The 24,634-nt window shown below is 39.8% G+C and overlaps 1 protein-coding gene and 1 pseudogene across 1 annotated transcript; one reads left to right on the top strand and one right to left on the bottom strand.

Annotated features, from left to right (window-relative positions):
• Nucleotides 1-1,134: 1,134 nt before the first annotated feature.
• LOC118845665 lies at nucleotides 1,135-23,940 on the bottom strand (annotated as a pseudogene).
• On the top strand, nucleotides 13,730-14,041 carry LOC118845674 (keratin-associated protein 4-12-like). The gene has a single exon (XM_036753672.1). It carries the CDS (start codon nucleotides 13,730-13,732, stop codon nucleotides 14,039-14,041), a length of 312 nt encoding a protein of 103 aa, XP_036609567.1.
• Nucleotides 23,941-24,634: the final 694 nt, after the last annotated feature.

The following is a 24,634-nucleotide window of genomic DNA, read 5'->3' as shown; positions in this document are numbered from 1 at the left end:
AGTCGTCTTGTGTGCCGCAGTTCTAAGGTGTGCTCTGAAGAAATAGTTCTTCCTTGGCAGCTTTCTCCAGGCAAGAATTAGAGGAAATTAGAAACGATGCCCACTTGGAATGTCCTAACAACTTTCCTTTCCTGATGCTCCATACTTCGTTGACCACATCTGGAGCTAGACGCTTTCCTATTATTCACAAGTGAATCATTATCGTATATTTTTTGCCTTCTTCACACATCAGAATTCCATCTATCTGAAATGATCCGTTTTCCTCAGGGATCTTCAACGCAGGATGATGACTCAGCAACTCTATGGACGAGGTGACAGAAAGATTGGACCAAGGGATTCATGGAAGACTGCAAGTTCCACAATCCCATGGCTCACTTTCTGCAGGAGAAGGAAGAAGATGGGGTTTGTATAGGCATTTGTAAGACACATTTCTATGTCAATGACTTGAGGGGGAAAGAAAAAAAAGGATGAAGTCTATTGACTTTGTACCAAGCACCTCATGAAGTGCAGAGGCTGGACGATGACTAGAAAAGGAAAGGGTAGTCAGTCCTTTTTTGGGGCGTGGGATAAAGTAAATGGCTGCTGAAGGGGGCATTCTGGGTTTGGTAGTGTTGCGCAGACATTGACAAAGGACACATGAAGAAGAAAGAATTAAGGAAGGCGTTGGATTCCTTTAAGTGCCAGGAAGTTTTATTTGCAAATTGACAAAGACTAAGCCAGTGGCAAATCGCTCTGACCGGGTATTTGAGAAAGAAACATCTTTGCACCCTGAGTATTCAAATCGTGGTATGAGCGCACTACATGGCCATAAGGTTCCTCTTCTCAAATAGCAGAACTTGGTGACTTAATGTCAGGCAGGAAGATAATGAGCCTTTTGCAGAAAGGGAAGGAGTTTAAGCTGACGGATTTCATTCAGCAAAAGTTTGTTGTGCACGTAAGAGGACAAAGCCACCAGAGAGGTGCTCGTTGGATGTGGAGTTTCTGGTTGTCACTTCCGAAGGGGTCTCCCGTGGATCAGTTGGTTATTGTTGGCCATCACCATCCTGTTTTTGTACTGACAGACAGGAAGCAAAGACGTGGTGGCTGTTTGAGCCGGGGTGGGGATGGTGGGCAGGTGCAGCCAGGTGTGAGAGCTCAGCAGCCGCATGAGCCACAGCAGGCTGGGCGGCAGCAGGTGGTTCTGCAGCAAGTGGTCTGGCAGCAGCAGGGGCGGCAACAAGGCTGGCAGCAGCTAGAAATGCAGCAGCTGGGGCGGCAGCAGCAGGGCTGGCAGCAGCAGGGGCGGCAGCAGGTGGTCACACAGCAGCAGGGACGGCAGCAGCAGGGGCGGCAGCAGCCACTGCCACAGCCGCAGCCACTGCCACAGCCGCAGCCACTGCCACAGCCGTAGCCACTGCCACAGCCGCAGCCACCGCAGGTGGAGCCACAACAGGAGCCGACCATGGTGTTGGTGGATTGAGTTTCGGGAGTGGTGCACAGGTGAGGGAGTTTCTTGAGTATGGATACCTTTTGGCCTCATAGACCTCTTTTATACCCCATGTCCAAGAGGTTCCTCTTGCTAGATCCTCTTTATTTCCTTATTTCTTTCTTGATCAAAAATGATAATCCAATTAGTCAGTAGCATTGTTTTTTCGGTTAAATGTTTGATCTTGGACAGAAACAGGAATTACTTCTCCACTTAAGACTGCCAGCGTATTCTTTATTTCTGAATCATCTCTTGTCTTTTGTCACTTGTTTATGTCCACCTTAGAGCATTTCATCATTGCGTGGACAGCAAATGTGAGGAAGGTTTTCCTTCTCTCAAGCTGAAATATGCCTGTCTTCAACATCTTCCCCTTGCTCCTGCTTCTGGCCTCTGCAGCCAAGTCGAAGAAACCCAATTCCTAGCTTCCACATGACAGTCCTATGACTGGAAGACAGTTTTCCTGGATGCCCAATGTCTTCTCCTGGTTCTGTGAAATAAGGAATCCATTTGTCTTGGACTGTTAGTTGAGGTGCTATGGCAGAATGGAGGCAGAGCAGTTGAGGACGATTTCTGTGATTTGGATAGAGAAGAGGAACCTCCTCGTGGTGGTCCATGTGGTGGTTGACAAAGCAGTTTTGTCCTGCCACCAAGGAAATGCACCTGGGGCTCAGAAGGAATGAACAGTGTTTCCGTGATGAGAAGTAGAGTTGAGCCTAATGGCTCAATGGGAGTCAAAATAAGGGAAGTTCCAGAGATAATGACCCCAAGTCTGATTATTGTCTTCAAATATGCCAAAGGAACGTGAGCACTATGAGTGTCTGCACAACTACCTTCCTCGAGAGTGTTTGTTCCTAGTGATGTCCAGGTATGCCACAGTAGTTTCTGCTGACATTCTGCTGCCTTGGCTCTACTGGGTGGGCATCTTAGATGCATGGGTGTTGCGCGAGTAAGAAAAGAGATTAAATTAAATTAAAGGGAACATTCTGACTGTATGCATAACTACCTTCCTCCTGAGTGTTTTTTCCTAGTGATCTCCATGTATACCACAGTATCACAATAGTTTCTGTTCATAATTGACTGGCTGTGCTCTACTGGGTTGGGATCTTAGATGAATGATTTTTGCTGTACTAGCAAAAGGAAAGATTGTAAGCTTTTTCAGAGGATCACTCTACATTCCATTTGAAGGCATCAGAAGAAACTTGTCAAGAAATTGAAACTTTCTTCTGTCTCGGGCTACTTGGGCTTACTTAGACATTCTTTTGAATAATAGTTATGAAATATTCTATGCCTTATCAAATTAATTTACAATGGGTCTCTATTGGTGGGGCTCTCCATTGTCTTGTGGAGATGGAAGAAAGCTTAGAGGTAATATAGCCCAATCCTTGCATTTTGTAACTAAGGTAACTGAGCCTTAGAGCAAGGAAATGTTTTCCTGTAAGATATGCCCCTAGAAATACAGCAAAATTGTGTGGGATACTGTTTCATCATTATGATAACCATGTTTGACACTGTAAGAGAGAAGAGAAAGAAGAGAAGATGAAAAGAGACAGGAGGAAAAGGGAGGGGCTATAAGTGTGGGACAGGAAGGTGAGGAAACTGAAAGGAAAGGAATAGAAAGGATGATGAAGGCAGGCAAGGGAAAAAGCGGTTATAGATGGTGAGTTCATTGGGGAAAGGGGAAGGAGTAGGAAGGAATGAGAAGGCAGGAAAGTAGTTGGAAAGGAGAGAAAGGTAAGAGGAGAGGGAGGGGAAGACAAAACCCATCTCCTTCCCCTCTTTGTTGATGTGGAGGAATATAGCTGTGGACCAGATCAATATGTTTCTCAATTTTGACAAACTGTCTCTTGTTGCTCCTCATTTTTATTCTTTGTGTATGAGACATGGGCAATTGCTTAGCGAAAAAGGAAGAGTACTTTCACATATGATGCTGATAATTAAGATATCAATACAAATTTCTCAAACAGTGAGTTCTAGCAAGATCATGGAAAAAAGCTAGGGTCTCTCCTCAGGTTTCCCCCAGAACCTTCAAAACCACTTTAAATAATGTCCCAAGACAAATTCTGAAATGGTAAAAATGACAACAGCATGGGAAGAAACAACTTTCCCACCCAAGATAATTTAGAAGGTTGACAGGAAAAGTCTACTACACCTGGTTGAGAGTGGACCACAGTCCAATGCAGACTGTGCCCCACCAAACCATCAGCAAGCTTTGGGGGCAACTGAATCAGTGGTGACAGTGCCAGTTTCTAGCCTTCTCAAGCATAAATGGCAAGAGGAGTCAGCCAACTGGTCAGAAGGAGATTACCCAGGTCCATTTTCTGGCACCAGGAACAGAACTCTTTTGTGTTTCCCATACTTGGATCTGGGTCACAGTCTCAGAGCAAAGAGGAGAAGTAGCATATCATAGCTTGTGGCCAAAGGGGAACTGGGCCCCTGGACACAGTTCCAGAGTGGAAAAAAACTGTATGTGGTCCCTCACAGACCAGAGCACTGGCCAGGAGAGTTGTAAACACACCTCTTTTTGGAAGAATGGGAAACATACAGATCCCCAGAACTGCCTCTGAAAACAGCTTCACCCAAACTCCTAACCCTCAAGATGGTGCCCTCCACACACTGGAAGCATAGACCCACTTTAGCACCAATTTAAAAGTTGAGGAGAAGGCTGGAAATATGAAGAAACAGCAGAAAAATATCCTGACTATAGAAAGTTACTGTGGTGTCAGGGAAAATCAAAAAACACACTCAGAAGAACACAAAGTCAAAACTGCTACCTCCAAAGCCTCAAAGAAAAATAATGACTGTTTTCAGTCCAAGAAAGACCTAAAAAAAGATTTTTAAAAAAACCTTTTAAAAGGTAAACGAAAGAGAGGTAGAAGAAAAATTGGGAAGAGAAATGCGAGTGATACAAGAAAACCATAAAAAATGAGTCAACAGCTTGATAAAAGAGGCATGCACACACACAAAAAAACATACTGAAGGATACAACACCTTAAAAAACAGAATAGACCATGTAGCAAAAGAGGCAGAAAAACACAATGAAGCAAATACTTTGAAAAGCAGAATTTGCCAGCTGGAAAAAAGGCATACAAAAATTCATTTCATGAGAATAACTCCTTAAAAAGCAGAATTTGTCAAATGGAAAAAATATTTACAAAAATTCATTGAAAAGAGGAACTCCTTAAAAAGGAGAATTGCTCAAATTGAAAAAACAATGGTACAAAACCTCACTGAAAAAAATAATCCCTTAAAAGTGAGAATTGGGAGAGTGGAAGCTAATGACTTTATGAGACATTAAGAATGAGTCAAACAGAACACAGAAAATAGAAGAAAATGAGAAATACCTCATTGGAAAGACAACTGACCTGGAAAATAGATCCAGAAGAGGTAATTGAAAAATCATTGGACAAGCAGAAAGCCATGACCAAAAAGGAGTCTAGACATCATCGTTCAAGAAATCATCATGGAAAACTTCCCTGACAATCTAGAACCAGAGGGTAAAATTGAAATGGAAAGAATCCACCAAACAGCTCTTGAAAGAAGTGAAAACTTTGAGGAATATTGTAGTCAATTTCTAGAGCTCTTGGGTGAAGGGTAAAATATTGTAGGTAGCCCAAAAGAAACGATCCCAATATCCTGGGGCCATGGTCAGGATAATACAAGATTTAGCTGTTCCTACATTAAAGGATCAGAGGGCTTGGAATACGATATTCCAGAGGTCAAAAGAGCTAGGATTACAGTTAAGAATCACCTACCCAGAAAAATTAGATATAAATATTCAGAGGGGAAAAATGGATGTTTGATGAAATAAAGCTGAATAGAAAATTTGACTTTCAAACACAAGACTCAGAAACAGAAAAAGAGAAACAGAAAAGAAAAATCATGAGGGATTCAATAAGGTTAAGATATTGATATTGCTACATGGGGAAATGATACTTGTAAGTCCTAAAACTTTCTTATTATTAGGGCAGTAAAAAGTGGCAGACAGAGAGAACATGTGTGAGTTGAATATGATGGAACGATTGTCTAAAACAATGAAATTACCAATGCTGAATACTAAATATGTTAAATAAATGAATTAAATTAAAAAAAATAAAAACATGAAATTAAGGGGCAAGCGAAAAGCATGCACTAGGAGAAGAGGAAAAGGAGAGGTAGAATGAAGTAAATTACTGGACATAAAAGAGTTCACAAAAGAGCTTTTACAGTGGAGCAGAAAGATTGGGGAAGTGGGGCAGGGGAGCAAGTGAACCATACTCACATTGCAATTGTCTCAAAGAGGGAATACCATGCACACTCAGTTGGGTGTAGAAATTTATCTTACCCTTCCGGAAAGTAGGAGGACAAGTGGATAAGAAAGATGGGGGCCCTGACAGAAGGAAGTGCTCATTAGGGGGAGGCAAAAGTCAGAAGCAAAACACTTTTCATGATGGACAGGGTGAAAGGAGAGATAGCACAATAAACAAGGGGAGAATCAAATGGAGTGAAATGAGTAGTTAGTAATCACAGTTGTGAAAAAAATTACAGGGAGTTTCTCCAATTAAGGCCTAATTGATCAAATATATAGAGAACTTAGTTAAATGTATAGAAATAAGAAGCACTCCTCAATTGATAAATGGTCAGAGGATATAACATTCCGTTTTCAGATGCACTACTGAAAGCTATCAATAGTCATATTTTAAAAATTGTAAATCTCTGTTGATTAGAGAAATGCCAATTAAAACAAGTCTGATCTACCCAACCATATCTATCAGGTTGTCTAATATGACAGAAATTGAAAATGAGAAATGTTGGAGGGGATGTTGGAGAATGAAGACAATAAAACCCTGTGGGTGAAGTTATATGGTGATTCAACCATTCTGTAGACAAACTTGGACCTATGCCAAAGGGCCATAAAACCATGCATGTGCCTTGACCAAGAAATATCATTATTAAGTCTGTATCCCTAAAATATCAAAAACAAAACAAAAAGAAAATGAATCTATACGTACAAAAATATTTATTGCAGTTGTTTTAGTGGTGGCAAAGAACTGGAAATTGAGGCGAAGTCCACCAATTGGGGAATGGCTGAACAAATTGTGGTATATGATTATGATGAAATACTGTTGTGCTACAAGAAATGAAAATCAGGATGCTCTCAGAAAAACCTGGAAAGACTTATATGAACTGATGGAAACCGAAATGAGCAGAACCAGGAGAACATTGTATAGAGTAACAGCAATACTGTGTGATAACCAACTGTGAATGACTTAGCCATCTTTAGCAATACAATGGCTGAAGACAATTCTGAAGGATTTAGAATGGAGAATGCTATTTTTGGAGAAAAAACCGATGGAGTCTAAATGCAGACTGAAGCATACTTTCCTTTACTTTCTTTATTTTTCTGGGAGTTTTTATTGGTCAGTGTTTTCTCTCACAACATGACTTAAAGAGAAATTATATTTTGCATGACTATACATGTATAACCCATATCAAATTGCTTGCTTTTTCAATGCTAGGGAGGGGAGCTGGATAGGGGTTGAGGGAGAAAATGCGGAAATTTAAAAAAAATAATGTCAAAATCATTTTTTTGCATGTAATCAGGGAAAAATAAAATATTAAAGTAAAATGTTAATCATGGGAAAAAAGTTATGTTCTGGTATAGATAACATTTTTGTAACTAGATGCTTTCAGGAAGAAACAAATAATCAAAGTCAGGCTAAAAAATAAACTACTTGCATCATGTAGTTCTGCAATAAGGAAGCATCTAGTTACTGATCATGAATATTCTATTAAAGATATGTTCATTAGGAAGAAAGGTCTCCAACAAAAAAGTAGGAGGAGTTGTGAAGACTTCTTTTGATTGGAGAAAAAATGAGACGGTTTCCTTGCAAAGCAGCATGATTGTATTGTGATGGAGCATTTTGATTTGCAGCAATTATAAGGACAGGAAAGCAGCTTCTACATCCTAGGAGTCAGGGAGAGACTGAGTAGTTATATAGGTAAAATGGTTAACATTGATGCCTTAGAAGGAAAGATCATATCGATAAAAGCACTTCATAACTCAACTTTGCATCTTGGTTACTTAGATTTCCTTTTCTGTTGCTACTGTGTAGGGCCAAACAGGAAAAAAAATTAATCCAACTTCCATATGCCAGCCCTTGAAATACTGGAACAGACTTAGCTTGTGCCTCTTGAATATTCCTTTCTCTAGACTGAACTTGCCCAGTTCCCCCAATAGATCCTAATATTTCAGAGACTAAAGGATATTCACTCTCCTTGTTCCCCTACTTCTTACCTTGTGGCACTCACAATTGAAAAAGGAGGGGTAAGAGGCAATATTGCCTCCTTAGTCCTGAAACCCATGCCACTCAGTGAAGACATACATTTCACGAACTGTCAAAAGAATTTTGAATAACATCTAGATTGGACTTGTCTCTAATCTGGGAATGGCTGGAGCCAAAACAGAGCAGGCCAAAGGTAAGTGTGTCAAGAATTAAGTAGCACTTTAATTAGTTTCAGAGTGAGGGAAACACTTGTAAGTAGAACTCCTCCTCAGTAGGAGTGCTTATCATGTTAGGGTACAGGCAGTGCTCATGGACATACTGGGCTGGACTATGACATAATTATTTTTACACCTTGAGTTACTATTCCCATGGATCCTGTAGGAACAGTATCATCTGAAGTCTTGGGAGTCATGATGACTCTATGGAATACAGAGCCAGAGTTATGCATGGGAAGAGGAGTACAGTACAAGGAACAGGGATTGTGAACACATCAGAAATGTGATGGTGCTTGGGAAGTAAAGGGAGTGAACACCTGGTATGATACACTTTGCCAGAGGGTGAGATCATCCAGAGCACAAAGGATTGTTGTTATGCTAAACTCAGGGCACAGTCTGCTTGCTGGGCCTTAGCTCTGGGAAACAGGATATTTCCAAAATTTTTGACGTAGTTTTGATTTGTTTCTTTGGCTAACAGGTCACCCTAATGACTCCTATTGATCTTACAGTGACCTAAAATGTTCAACTCTTTTTCAGACAAACTACTGTTGAATCATCTTGGGTGCTCCTCCCATTCTGGACTTTAAAAGTTATGATTTTTAACCTGCATGAAGTTTCCATAGTCTCTATTGTGTATCATTTTAACGGATTGAAAAAATGTTTCCAATTCTCGATATACATTTGGATCCTTACTCAGTCACTAGTGCCTTAGTTCCGTTTCCCAATTGTGTTTCACCTGCCAATTTATCCAGCATGTCTTCTGTGTCTAGGTTAGAGTAGGTTTCAGTCATAGTGTGGAGGCTGATCTGTAAATGCTAAGCAAAGGAGTTTGCATTTTATGCTAAAAAAAACTGGGAGCCAGTCAGTCAGTCAATCAACTGATTAAGTGCCTACCATGTATGTACCAGGAACTGTGGTAAGTACTGGAGATACAAAAAGGGGCAAAGGACAGTCTGCCCTAAAGGAGCTCACAGTTTACTGGGACATACCACAAGCAAATAAATATATCCAAACAAGCTATATACAGGACAATTCAGAAATAATCAAGAGAGGGGAGGCACTAGAATTAAGACAGGTTAGACAATGTGCTAGAGCTTCTTGAATGGAAGAGTAACATGGTCAGACTTAAAATGTGAGAGTATCCCTTTTGGCAGCTATGTGGAGGAAGAACTGGAGAACAGAGTGAACTGTGGCAGTGGGATCAAGATAAGGAGATAAGGTGGAAACATGAATGGTTACTCATAAAAGGAGTTCATACATGTAGTATAGGAATGGAAATGGGGTGGACCAGGACAGATATTTGTCACCAATTTCTCAGAAAACATTTTGGTATCCCAGGTATATACACAACCAAGAGATGTATAGGATATTAAGAACCATTCCCCAGTGGATATGTAGTCACAGCATATGAACAAACAGTTCTAAAAAGAAGAATTGCAAAATATCAACAAACATGTGGAAGAATTCTCCAAATCATTAATAATAAGAGAAATCCAAATAGACATAACCCTGAACTTTCACATCCAACAAACTGGCAAAGATGATAAGAGATGAGAATGATCAACATTGGATATATTGTGGAAACATAAGTATTTCAGTGGTTTGTTGATGAAGCTGTAAATCAGTATAATCATTTTAGAAAGCAATGTGGAATTACACAAAGAAAGTGACTGAAATGCCCATGCTTTTTGACACAGAAATTTTTCTACCAGGCATAAATTCCCAGGGAGATCACTTATAAGAAGAAAATAATACACCAAATTATTTATAGTATGTTTGTGTGTGGTAGAAAAGAACTGGAAAATGATAGCTGCCCATAGACTGGGGTATAACTAAACAAGTTATATGGAATGTTATGCATGCTATGATAAACAACAAATATGGTGAACACAGAGAGCAAGGAAAGAGTTATATGAACTGATGCAGAAAACTGTCACAGGAACTGAAGCAGAACCAAGGAGACAAGGTATCTAATGCCTAGACAGATGTACATGCAAATTCCAGTAACTGTAAAAAAACAAGTATAAATACAAATAATAACTACCACCACAAAATCCAATCAAAAATGAATGTTGAAAAGTTACAAAAATTAACTATGGTTTCAATGAAGAGATTTGAGAAGACATTTCCACGCATCTCCCTTCTTTATAGAATTGAGAAGTGCACAAGTGTGGTATATTATGCATATTTCCCAAAGCAGGGGTATATGTATAAATGTTGTCTCTTCTCAATTCTTCCACCTATTCTTATTTCTTTAAAAGATATTATTTATTAAGTAAGATGACTCTATTGGAAGTGTTGAAGGAGACATCCTGGAAGAAAATCTGGTGATGTAAAAATAGCTATCAAGCAAAAATTTTTTTCAGCTGGTGCTGATTAATATAATTTATTTGACAATCTGTCCGGTGGGAACAAAACTGACCTATTCAGAGAGATGAAAGCAGAGAATATTTCCCCTAAAGCATGAAGCAATAAATTGAATTTCTTTGAGTTTACCCCACCAATTTATTATGCAACTGTTGAGGATTATGTGATACAGAAAGCAAATGAACTGAGTCATATGACTGATTATACAATACAAAAGAAAGCTAGTGTTGACAATACACTCACCTAGTGCTGGATTAAAAAAAAAAACTATGATTATAAATATATATGAGAATATGTGTATACCGTACCTTAATCTGCATCAAGTATAACACATACCATAAGGCAGTGTATTAAACATCTTACCTAATAAGTATATGAAAAGTCTGTTTGGATTTTATGGCCATTTATTTAGTCAAAAAGTAATGTAGATACTCAGATTACATGCTACTGACCTGCAACTTTTCATTTGGATGACTTAATAATACACCTGACTGGAAAATAAATGATTACTTAGCTGCTTATCTCAGAAACAAAATTTTGAATACTTTTCCAGACTTGCATACAAATTGCTAGGAGAGGTATGAAGCTTTCTCCAGAATTCACAGCTAGTTTTCACATAAAAACAACAGTTACCCCTGCAAAGTTTCTTTAGGCAGCTGACTAAATTCAATCATTTTTGGACTAGAAATATCCAAAAAAAAAAGAGTCGGAGAGGTGGCACAGTTTATAGAGTACCAGCCCTGGAATAAGAAGGACCTGAGTTCAAATACAGCCTGAGACACTTGACACTCACCAGCTATATGACCTTGGGCAAGCCACTTTACCCTGATTACCTCATAAAAAAAACAACCTATCAAAAAGAATTGTTCAAAAAAGTGATTTCAACAGTTTCACAGTAGTTAAACTCTGTCACAAAATCATAAAGATTTAGGCACTGTCTGGGTTCCTCTTCCTTGCCCCCTGAGGGACAAGCTGAGGAAGAACATGAATAAGATAGAAGTGAACCTAGATGACTAATCCCTTAAATATGTAGAAATGTCATGGTTTTTCAAGTAAGCTTTACCTAAAGGGATTTAATGAGTTAGTTGCTGAAATCTGGGAACCCTTCCCCTCATATGATTCAGCCATGTTCATGGAAAAATTATTAATTCTCCTACAGCCCACCACACTAAATCATCTCATTAAGGGTGAATGGTGAGCCAACTCTGATAAACATTGTAGAACTGTGCCAGTTCTTTGAAACATGATGTACCTGGAAATAAGCACATACATTCAAAGGAATGCACTGAATCAGAAGGGAAATAGCTAAGTAAATCTTGGCACAAATTCTTATTGCCATTTCAAGTTGAGAGAAAAGTACTTACTGTCCACTCCCGTGTGATTTGCAATAATAAGTAAATTTAAAACTTCAACTTCACTGTGGACACAATTCATCCACAAGTCAAAGACTTTTCAAAAATCTGTGGAACAACCTGTGTTCAAAAAGATTCCTTTAAGAATGAATCTTGCTAGTTCAGTGATGGGTTGGGTCCTGAACATCTCGGTGGTGCACCTGTGGAATAATTTCACTTTTAATTTACTTGCACGAATAGGGATGTTTTCTTGCATACTGAAGGATGAGTGTGTTACACAGAGGTACCATGACTTGAATTGAAATGAGTGGTTCAGTTTACAGAAGCACCAGGCAAGCTATAGTCATTCTTTGTGCAAAGTTTAATGGAAGAGACAATAAAGTGGTTTCTTGTTCAATACTGCAGTTTGTTTTTTCTTTCTTTTAAAGTTAGTGGTTTTCTATCATAGCTCCATTGCAACTGGCCCACTTTTAATTTTATTCATCTCCATGAAAGCAAAACACTTTATGGTATTAAAACTTTTCTTAGGCTTAATAGGGTCTGAATTTAAAAAAATGGCTACAACTTTCTTTAATTTTTCAATGTGCTTTTTCTGAAGTTCAATATCCACATTAAAGGAATCCCTCGCTCTCTCGCGCTCTCTCTCTCTCTCTCTCTCTCTCTCTCTCTCTCTCTCTCTCTCTCTCTCTCTCTCTCTCTCTTTCTCTCTCTCTCCATGTAGATAGATAGCTATACAGACAGGCAGATAGATAGTTAGATCCTCCTTTGTTAAAGCCACAGGAGTATTTTATTAGTATTTTATTTATTGTGTTGAGTTGGAGATTTTTTTCTGAAGATATCTTACTGATGTCTGATCCTCATCTATCATCTCCACCAGCGGCCTCCATGAGTCAAAGTCAGCAGGCCTGCTGGAGGTGGTGTCCCAATGCTGCAAAAGGTTATGGATTCCCTCTGACTTGGCTTATTTGGTCCCTTTCCAGCCCCACTTTGCTCATACCTGAAGGATTCAAGGAGGTGTCATCACTGGCTTACTCTGTGGAATGCAAGGGGCTTGGAGGAATTACTCCCATCTCTGTTGATGCCACCATCACCTCTTCCTACTCAAGAGGCATTTGAAAATTTATTTTTCACATGAAAAAAGAAGGAAAATTTAGTTGTTTCTATGACCAACAGAAATCTCGATCAAGCTGAACCCTGTTGTCCATCAATGATCATCAATGATTCAGAAAGGACTGTCAGGAACAATTCCCCATACCCAGTCATTGCTTTGTACATGGAATGTAAGTCAATTAGTCAATATGTAGTTATTAAGTGACCACTATGCTCCAGACACAGTGCTATGCTCTGGGGACACAAATAATGGGGAGACAACATAAAAGCAATTATGCAAAAACAAGCTATGTATAGAATAAATTGGAATTAATAGACAGAGGATAGGTACTAGAATTTAGGGGGATCAAGACTTTTCTCCATTCTATTTAGCTCTAGAAACATGGGGCAACTTACCAGTAACATTTTTGTGTTTTCATAAACTCTTCCTAAGGTGCCTTCACTATATATGAACTACATCTCTCTGTGAGTCACAAGATGATACATAGACAGGAGAGAGTGACATCAAAGGCTGGCTCGTGGCTGTCTGTCACATGAGGACTAGAAGTTGGAGGCAGGAAAAAAATGAACAGAGGTGATACTCCTAACTAACTTGATTCAGAAGAGGAGGTCACATTATGTGCATGTTATTCAGACATAGATGGGGAGAAGGGCCTCTGAGGTTGCTTCCAACTCTGATATTCTGTGTTACCCAGTTGTATGCATTTAATCAGATACGTAGAAAAATAGATGAATCTTAACAGGCTGGAGGAAATAAGTTTTTTCCATCACTACAGAAACTATCTAATTTGAGGGTCATTTTTTCCCTCTTGCTAAACAATAATGAGGAAATAAGCTATTACTGGTGATGACTGCCATTCAGGATGGTATAAAAGAGCCCTGTGGGGTCAGGAGACTTTCAAACTCACTTCACTCACTCACCTGGAAAGAAACGCAGAAGCTCAACTCACCAACACCATGGTCAGCTCCTGTTGTGGCTCCTCCTGCTCTGGCCAGAGCTGTGGCTCTGGCTGCTGTGCCCCCTGCTGCTGCCGGACTTCCTGCTGCTTCCGGCCTCCCTGCTACCAGTGCACCTGCTGCAGGACCAACTGTTACCGGCCCACCTGCATAGTGTCCACCTGCTGTCGCCCCAGCTGCTGTGGGTCTAGCTGCTGCCGTCCCAGCTGCTGTGGGTCCAGCTGCTGCCAGTCCTGCTGCCGCCCCAGCTGCTGTGGGTCTAGCTGCTGCCAGCCCTGCTGCTGCCCCACTTGCTGCCAGACCACCTGCTGAAGAACCACCTGCTGTCGCCCAGCCTGCTGTGGCTCCTCTTGCTGCTAAATGTACGGACCAGTGCATGACTGTTCGCCATCCTCACCCCACCCCAGGGAGACATCAGCTCTCTTACTCATGTGAATCAGTATGGGTAGAGTTTGTACAGTCGACCAATTCTAAGCTGGTTACAAGAGACCCAGTTGGAAACCTCCATAAGTGGCTGCCTGTTTAGGTTTCTTCTTCAGAGCAAACTATCACCTCTCTGTTGGTCTCTTCCACTTACCTGGTCAACAACTTTGAATTTATGTTTAAGTCTCTCATGTCAAACCCTAACCTAATCCTCCAAACTTCTTGTCCTCATTCTTGGCCATCAATCACCAGACCATGCTGTTTGAGAAGGAAATCGACTGCTATACTTTGTCTCACCCGAAGATTTTAGTACTGAGATGCCAAAGATTTTTCCTTCCTAGATTCTCTCTTATGATGATTTTCCATTGTCTTCACGTTTGGCAATTTCCAAATTGTACTCAAGTTTCTTGGCAATAAACAAACAAACAATAAAGCAAAGTCGCCTTGCTAATGCTTTATTACTTTGTGTTCTTTCTTAGTATTTGGGCAATTCATAGACTCACATAATCATAGGACTTCAGATTAACAAGGCTCCTCAGCATCCATCTAGTCCCTCTGCTGAAAGACCTTCAAAGAGGAATAACCTACCACTGCCCAAGGCAGTCCTTTCTACTTTGTGGCAGCTCCAATTGTTTGGAAGATTTTCCCAATGTGAGAACTAAATTTTCCTCTTTGCAACTTCCTCCCGTGGCTCCAGGTGCCATTTAGTTGCAAACAGAGTAAGTCTTTCTTCCACACGTGTAACAACAATGTTGCTAGCAGCCGTTGTGGCTGTGTAAGACGAGCAACACCAGCACACAGAAGGGCTGCCAACACAGGTTCTTTGATCTGATTCTCTAAGGAAAGCAACTTTAAGTGGTTAACAATCTTACTTTAATCAAACAAACACATATCATTCACTTAGTTCAGGGGGAAAAGCCAACGCCCTTAACTTCAGAGAAAATAGAAACAGAAATTACAAACAGAAAATACCAACGGATCAAATGATACAAACCAGTAGACAGGCTTCTAGCTTTCTGTCCAACATCTCGGTACATAGTTACCAGGGAAGCACCAACATCTGGGTTCTCACACTCGGGGGGCTCCTTAACCACAGCTACCCAGAGTCTCCTCTGATCAAATCACACAACACTCTTCCAAGTGAGTGAGAGCCCCAAACAAAATGCTAACTCTGAGTTTATCTGCCCTGTTCAGGGTCAAAGGGCATCACAACCATGCAACTCAAAACCACATGATGCTTCTTCAGGAGTCACAGCCATGCACTCAAATGTGCACTATGTGAACTAGGTTTTCCCTTGTGGTAAGCGGGTCATCAAAGATTCCCAATTTAATCAAAGAAACAAAGGCCAGACTCATCAAGGCACTTGATTACCTAAGTGCTCCAAAAGAGAAAACAGTAAAATAGAAGTCCCACCTTAATTACCAATACACCATGACACTACTTTAAATGCTCAAAGACAGCTTTTGTGTCCCTCCTGAGTCTCCTTTCCTCTAGGACAAACATCCCAACTCTTTCAACCTGTCCTCAGATGACATGGACTTTAGGTTCTTCATAATGCTTGCCTCCCTCCTGTTTGCTCTCCCGTTTAAAAAAAAAGAGCACTGGCCTAGTTGATTTCCATCATGTGGTTATAAAATGTATTTTGAGAACAACTTATGTTGTAGCCTAGTAGTGCCTGCCCCTGAAAGTTCATGTTATTTGAAGCTTTGTTTCTCAGCTACCCCATTCTTTAACTCTCCATTTCCTTCATCTTGAAAAACTGGAAAGCTCAAGCTACTGTGGAAGCCGGTTGGCCAAATGCAGATTGAACACTTTGGAAAGATCTAGGCTTAATTAATGAACTTCCCAGGGAACCAAGTCTCATAGTTTCTTCCTAGTAGTGAAAAGAATTTATTCTCTGAAAGTCACTTGTCCTTTTGCCCATCCTTTAGGTACAATGGAAGGATATCCATGTCTCTCCCAACAAGAAAAAAAATTGCCACCTCCTATAACTCACTATCATAAACTTCTCTTGTGCATCAGTATCCTATTAGTAATTGTATTCATGGACAACAGACTAAATTCCAACTCAGCTCATCTGGGCTCTTCACTTTATTACTTGCCTAAATTCCTTACATGGGAACCTCATCTATACACACACACACACACACACACACACACACACACAAACACACATATATCACCCACATATATATATATATATATATATATATATAGCCTCAGAAAACTACTACATATGTATATGCCTACATGTAACCATATACATGTACATATACATAGGGACAGCAATCATGATCTCACATCCCCTCCAATTTGTCATTTTCCTTTTCTGTCATCTTAGCTAATCTGATAGGTATGGAATGATGTTTCAGAGTTGTTTTAATTTGTATTTATCTAATCAATTGTGGTTTGGAGTTTTTCATATCACTATAGATGGTATTAATTACTTCATCTGAAAAGTTCTTATTCATATCCTTTGACTATTAATTGGGGAATGGCTCTTACTTTTACAAATTTCACTCAATTCTCAATGTATTTGAGAGATGAGGCCTTCATCAGAGAAACTCATTGTAATATTTTCCACTTATCATTACTGTGTAGTTTCCTTAGTCCTTCACCCCCTTTCTCTCTCTCTCTCTCTCTCTCTCTCTCTCTCTCTCTCTCTCTCTCTCTCTCTCTCTCTCTCTCTTTCTCTCCTTTCATCTTTTCCATCCTCAAAAGTGTGCTGTGTCTATTACTTCCCCTAATCCACCTCTCCCTTCTATCAGCCCCCCTTCTTCTATCCTCTTCCTCTCCTACTTTCCTGTAGAGTAAAATAGATTTGTATACCCAACTGAGTGTGTATATTATTCCTTCTTTGAGCCAATTATGATGCGAATACGGTTCAAGGTGCAACCCCAACATTTCCCCCATATTCCTATGCACTTTGAAAGCTCTTTTAAACATCTTTTATGAGAGGTAATTTACCTCATTCTACTACTCCCTTTCTCCTTCTTTCACAGCATCCATCTTTTTCATCTCTTAATTCTATTTTTTTAGATATCATCCAATCATATTCAACTTATGCTGGTACAGTCTAAGGGGAGGTGTGGTTATTACTCTTCTTTCCTGTGTTCTGGTCTCTAAGCAACAATGACCCTCTTTTCCACCCTGAAACTGTGACTAGGGTCCCTACTCCCTTGTGGCTGCAAGCTCTGGTGTATGAGTGCTCATTGCCCTGGGATTCTGACCAAGGACTACGAGCTGGATCTGAATATGGCAATGTAACAGAGTCTTCAACAAAATTCCAGCAAACAGACTCCTGTGATCTCCTTCTGACTGTTTGTCTGACCCCTTTACTGTCGGTGGACTGAGAGCTGTGAAAACTGCTGCTGCCACCACTGATTCAGTCATATCCAGGCCTGTTGACATTTTTCTGGGGCCTAGACTTCACTGGACTGTACTCCTCTTTCTTCCTCATGCTTGAGATCTTTCCCGCCAATCTTCTAGGTAGTTTTGGACTAGAAAATTGTTTCATTGCATCTTTTTGTGGGTTCTGCTGCTCCAGGATTAATTTTAAGGCCTGATTTAAAGTTGCTTCAAGTGGAATTTAGGAGAGTTTGAGTGAGTCCCTGCCTTTTCTCCACCATCTTGTCTTTGTCACCAGTCCTTAACTTCTTTTAAATTTACTTTATAATTTGAATTATCTTGGACTAAAAGGGATAAATTGAGGTTCCTCATTAATATAGTTCCATTGCCTATTTTCTTCTATATATCATATAATGTTTCTTTCAATAATTTACCTGTTATACCATTCAGTGCATATATGTTTAATGGACTACGCGGGGTGTTCAAGGAATACTAGCACCTTTGGAGTGAAGGTTTGCAAAACAGTTTTCAGAGCTGCTCATCCACCTTTGGTGTTTACTTGGCACTCAACTCCTACCTATGGCTCCAAGAAGCTGCAGCATGTGCAGCAGTCACACTCCAGTAAATCATCTGACTGGTGAACTGAAATGGCTTGAGGGTAACTGGTGAACCTTTAACCTGTTGCTGAATTAGGAAGGCGTGTGCCCCAAACATGTAAAGGGTTTTCACCAGCAGAGTGGGTGAATGAGAACAATTTCTTCCAATAGCCACCAAGGTGGCTGAAGCAGGAATAGTGGAGCACTTAGAGCTTGACCAGACATCTTAGATGCCAAAGCAATCCCCTGTATTCTGGGCCATGGCCAGTCATCTTGGCATTTGTCTTGTCACTGAACTTTGATGTCTCTGGAAGAGAAAGTCAGGCTGACAACTTTGTACAGCTCTGTCTCATTTAAATATAATTCATGCATGAATCAACATTACCCCATGATGTCATTGGTCCTCCTCAAAAACAAATAGCAAACAACATATATTTAGTATTTAGTATATAGGGTTAGGGTTTTAGGGTTAGGGTTAGAGTTGGGAGGCATTAGGGTTAGGGTCATGGTTAGGGTAGGGTTAGGGTTAGAGTTAAGGTTAGGGTTAGGGTTAGGGTTTCTTTTTTACCCTGTCTTCTCCTCTAAAGTCTGTCTTAGGTCTGATCATGCCATCCTTAATCTCTCTTCCCTTTAATTCCTCCCCCCTTCTCTTAGTCCTTTACCCTTATTCTCTATTGGATAACTTGAATTTCTATACCTAACTATGTATACATTTATATCCTTCTCTTTTTAACCCCTTCAAATGTGAGTAAGGTTCAAGTGTTGTCACTGTCCCCTAATTTTCTCTTCCATTAAAAAAAACTCTTTCTTGCATACCTCTTTTATTTGAGATAAGTTTTTGCCATTCTTCCTCTCCCATCCGCCTTCTCCTAGCACATCCCTCTTTCTCATTTTTCCATTTTTCTTTTGAGATCATCCCAGTTTAATTGACTCATGTCCATGCCCTTTGTCTAAGTAGATTCCTTCTAACTGAACAATTAATGATAAAGTTCTTACATATTACAAAGGTTATCTTCTCATTTGGGAATTTAATAGTTTAACTTAACTAATTTCCTTATGGCTTCTCACTCACGTTTAGCTTTTGATTCTTCTGTTGACTCTTGTGTTTAATGTCAATGTTTTTGTATTCAGGTCTAGTCTTTCATCAGGAATGTTAGGACATCCTCTATTAAATTATATATCCGTCCCCTGATCCCCCTGTGGAATTATACTCAGTTTTTCTGAGTAGGTGGTTCATTTGTGTAATCTTAGCACTTTTGCCTTCTGGAATATCATATGCCATGCCCTTCACTCCTTTAAAATGATAACTGCTAAATCATGCATGATATTGACTGTGGATCAAAAGTATTTGAATTGCTTATTTTGGGGATGCTTGAAGTATCTTTTCCTTAACCTGGAAGTTTTAGAATTTGGATATAATACTCTTTCGACTGTTCATTTTGGAATCTATTTCAGAAGGTGGTCAGTGAATTGTTCTAATGTTTCTATTACCCTCTGGTTCTAAAATAACTAGGCCATTTTATTTTTTTTAATTTTGATTTTAAAATATTATTTGGCTATTTTTTGATCATGGAATAATTCTTAAATTATCTCTCTGCATTGTATTTTCCAGTTATCAGGTTTTTTCCTATGACATAGTACACATTTCCTTCTATTTTTTCATTGTTTTGATTTTGTTTTACTTTTTCTTGATGTCTCAAGGAATTACTAGCTTATGCTTGACTAATTCTAATTTTTTCTTATTTTTTTAACCTTTTTATTAAATGTAAATAGAAAATGAGAAAAGAAAAAATTTATTTCTATGTACTCAGAATAACATAAGATAAATACATTTCCAATTCAAGCTGTTTATTTATTTAAAAACCTACATAATAAATATTATATCTTTTTCAAAACTATCCAGATTTTCTGCACTTCTTTCTAAGTTTTCTTTTGTTCTCTGCTATATGTACTTTTTATTTTATATTTTTTAACTCCCTCCCTCCACACCCAACCTGAAAGAAGGCTATAATTAAACATAAATGTACATATGCATACATGGATGCACACAGGTGTATATATGTGTTTGTGTATGTATACATATATACACACATATACACATACACTCATATACATACACACAATGTACATATACACATACATACATGCATATGTGCATACATACATACAAATATACACAGACTTACACATATATACATATATGTGCATACATACTTGCACACATATATAAATACATGTATTTACATTCCTAGATGGAAAGGTTATATTTGCAACTCATGAGATCTTTCTCATTATTACGGTAGTTAGAGGGAATACATATAGACGGAGGGCACAGAGAGAGTTGAATACGAAGAGATGTTATTTAAAAAAATAAAATACACACATATATATATATATATGTGTATATATATATATATATATATATATATATATTCACACATATATACATGTTGGGGTCCTCTCACCCCTGGTAGTCCTTGACCAGCAAGGACCTGTCTTGGGGCACAATGAATGAGGCAGGAGCCCTGGTAAGGTGGAAAGAGCTCTGATTTATTCAGGTTAGAAGCAAACTTTTATATCTTTGGTTACATAGGCATTAGGGCCACCCTGGTTCTGCCTGCTCTCCTCCCCTTCTTTTCCCACACTTTCCTGAAGCTCCCTGTGGTCAGGCAAATCCAGATAAAGAACCAGAAGTGCCATGTGGTCAGGCAAGTCCGGACAAAGACCTGGAATTGCCACACAGGCAACAAAGGTGAGACCCTTCCTCCTGTATCTCAGAGCCCTGAGTTTACCTCAGCAGGCCCTGGGGGTGGAGGTCCGAGGAGGGCAGGGGTCGGCTCTAACACACCCCATTATATATACATGCATACATATACATGTATACATATATACATATACATACATATACACATATAGATATATACATATGTGGACATATCTATATGTCTATGTATGTGTATGTATATGTATATATGCATATGCACATGTATGTATATGTATATGTGTATATGTATATATGCATATATATGTGTGTATGTATGTATATATAGATATATAGTTATGTATATCTATCTATCTATCTATCTATCTATCTATCTATCTATCTATCTATCTGTTGTTATCCTGTGTTATCCAAGAGGAATAAAATGATATCACTATGCGAGAGTCAAGTTACAATGTGTTTGACTGTGGCTGATCAGATCAATACAAGCTTGGACAGTTCTACCACAGGTCAGGCACAAATAGCCCATGTGAAGATTTGCGCATCTCGAATTTCTTTTTTTTAACCTATTTATTTATTCATTCACATATACACTTTTATTCATTCATTCATTCTGTGGTTCTAGAATACCAGGGCAGTTTTCCTTGATAATTTCTGGAAAGATGATGGCTGGGATTTTTTTCATCATGGATTTTAGGAGATCGAATAATTTTTCAACTATTTCTCCTGGATCTATTTTCCAGGTCAATTGTTTTTTCCAGTGAGATATTTCACACTGTCTTCTATTTATTTAGTTAGTTAGTTACTTAGTTATTTTTTTTTCCATTTTGATGTTTCCCTTTTAATTTAGCTACATTTTTTTGTTTGTGTGAAAACATTCTAATTATATATAAAAAATCCATGTATTTTCTATAATTCTCTCTATCTAAGGTTTGGTCATGAATTCTTCCCCTATTTATAAAACTTAAAACTAACTTCTTCCCTGGTTTTCCATTTCATTTGAATATCACCCATTATGTCGAAGTTTTGGTATTCAGGAACTTGTCCTGGTGCCTAATACGATATGCTGGTCTTTCGCTAGCTTTCACGAAATGGATTTCAGTTACCATGAAACAGGAGGGAGGCAAGCATGATGAAGAACCTAAAGTCCATGTCATCTGAGGACAGGTTGAAAGAGTTGGGATGTTTGTCCTAGAGGAAAGGAGACTCAGGAGGGACACAAAAGCTGTCTTTGAGCATTTAGAGTAGTGTCATGGTGTATTGGTAATTAAGGTGGGACTTCTATTTTACTGTTTTCTCTTTTGGAGCACTTAGGTAATCAAGTGCCTTGATGAGTCTGGCCTTTGTTTCTTTGATTAAATCGGGAATCTTTGATGACCCGCTTACCTCAAGGGAAAACCTAGTTCACATAGTGCACATTTGAGTGCATGGCTGTGACTCCTGAAGAAGCATCATGTGGTTTTGAGTTGCATGGTTGTGATGCCCTTTGACCCTGAACAGGGCAGATAAACTCAGAGTTAGCATTTTGTTTGGGGCTCTCACTCACTTGGAAGAGTGTTGTGTGATTTGACCAGAGGAGACTCTGGGTAGCTGTGGTTAAGGAGCCCCCCGAGTGTGAGAACCCAGATGTTGGTGCTTCCCTGGTAACTATGTACCGAGATGTTGGACAGAAAGCTAGAAGCCTGTCTACTGGTTTGTATCATTTGATCCGTTGGTATTTTCTGTTTGTAATTTCTGTTTCTATTTTCTCTGAAGTTAAGGGCGTTGGCTTTTCCCCCTGAACTAAGTGAATGATATGTGTTTGTTTGATTAAAGTGAGATTGTTAACCACTTAAAGTTGCTTTCCTTAGAGAATCAGATCAAAGAACCTGTGTTGGCAGCCCTTCTGTGTGCTGGTGTTGCTCGTCTTACACAGCCACCACGGCTGCTAGCAACATTGTTGTTACACGTGTGGAAGAAAGACTTACTCTGTTTGCAACTAAATGGCACCTGGAGCCACGGGAGGAAGTTGCAAGGAGGAAAATTTAGTTCTCACATTGGGAAAATCTTCCAAACAATTGGAGCTGCCACAAAGTAGAAAGGACTGCCTTGGGCAGTGGTAGGTTATTTCTCTTTGAAGGTCTTTCAGCAGAGGGACTAGATGGATGCTGAGGAGCCTTGTTAATCTGAAGTCCTATGATTATGTGAGTCTATGAATTGCCCAAATACTAAGAAAGAACACAAAGTAATAAAGCATTAGCAAGGCGACTTTGCTTTATTGTTTGTTTGTTTATTGCCAAGAAACTTGAGTACAATTTGGAAATTGCCAAACGTGAAGACAATGGAAAATCATCATAAGAGAGAATCTAGGAAGGAAAAATCTTTGGCATCTCAGTACTAAAATCTTCAGGTGAGACAAAGTATAGCAGTCGATTTCCTTCTCAAACAGCATGGTCTGGTGATTGATGGCCAAGAATGAGGACAAGAAGTTTGGAGGATTAGGTTAGGGTTTGACATGAGAGACTTAAACATAAATTCAAAGTTGTTGACCAGGTAAGTGGAAGAGACCAACAGAGAGGTGATAGTTTGCTCTGAAGAAGAAACCTAAACAGGCAGCCACTTATGGAGGTTTCCAACTGGGTCTCTTGTAACCAGCTTAGAATTGGTCGACTGTACAAACTCTACCCATACTGATTCACATGAGTAAGAGAGCTGATGTCTCCCTGGGGTGGGGTGAGGATGGCGAACAGTCATGCACTGGTCCGTACATTTAGCAGCAAGAGGAGCCACAGCAGGCTGGGCGACAGCAGGTGGTTCTTCAGCAGGTGGTCTGGCAGCAAGTGGGGCAGCAGCAGGGCTGGCAGCAGCTAGACCCACAGCAGCTGGGGCGGCAGCAGGACTGGCAGCAGCTGGACCCACAGCAGCTGGGACGGCAGCAGGGCTGGCAGCAGCTAGACCCACAGCAGCTGGGGCGACAGCAGGTGGACACTATGCAGGTGGGCCGGTAACAGTTGGTCCTGCAGCAGGTGCACTGGTAGCAGGGAGGCCGGAAGCAGCAGGAAGTCCGGCAGCAGCAGGGGGCACAGCAGCCAGAGCCACAGCTCTGGCCAGAGCAGGAGGAGCCACAACAGGAGCTGACCATGGTGTTGGTGAGTTGAGCTTCTGCGTTTCTTTCCAGGTGAGTGAGTGAAGTGAGTTTGAAAGTCTCCTGACCCCACAGGGCTCTTTTATACCATCCTGAATGGCAGTCATCACCAGTAATAGCTTATTTCCTCATTATTGTTTAGCAAGAGGGAAAAAATGACCCTCAAATTAGATAGTTTCTGTAGTGATGGAAAAAACTTATTTCCTCCAGCCTGTTAAGATTCATCTATTTTTCTACGTATCTGATTAAATGCATACAACTGGGTAACACAGAATATCAGAGTTGGAAGCAACCTCAGAGGCCCTTCTCCCCATCTATGTCTGAATAACATGCACATAATGTGACCTCCTCTTCTGAATCAAGTTAGTTAGGAGTATCACCTCTGTTCATTTTTTTCCTGCCTCCAACTTCTAGTCCTCATGTGACAGACAGCCACGAGCCAGCCTTTGATGTCACTCTCTCCTGTCTATGTATCATCTTGTGACTCACAGAGAGATGTAGTTCATATATAGTGAAGGCACCTTAGGAAGAGTTTATGAAAACACAAAAATGTTACTGGTAAGTTGCCCCATGTTTCTAGAGCTAAATAGAATGGAGAAAAGTCTTGATCCCCCTAAATTCTAGTACCTATCCTCTGTCTATTAATTCCAATTTATTCTATACATAGCTTGTTTTTGCATAATTGCTTTTA

This window comes from Trichosurus vulpecula, chromosome 4 (genome assembly GCF_011100635.1).
Source record: "Trichosurus vulpecula isolate mTriVul1 chromosome 4, mTriVul1.pri, whole genome shotgun sequence".
In the NCBI taxonomy this organism is placed as follows: domain Eukaryota; kingdom Metazoa; phylum Chordata; class Mammalia; order Diprotodontia; family Phalangeridae; genus Trichosurus; species Trichosurus vulpecula.
Note: the sequence above shows the minus strand (reverse complement) of the source record. Positions and strands in the feature narration are given on the sequence as shown.

Excerpts from the sequence above, each read along its gene's own strand:
- LOC118845674 (XM_036753672.1), top strand. The coding sequence starts at position 13,730 with ATGGTCAGCTCCTGTTGTGGCTCCTCCTGCTCTGGCCAGAGCTGTGGC.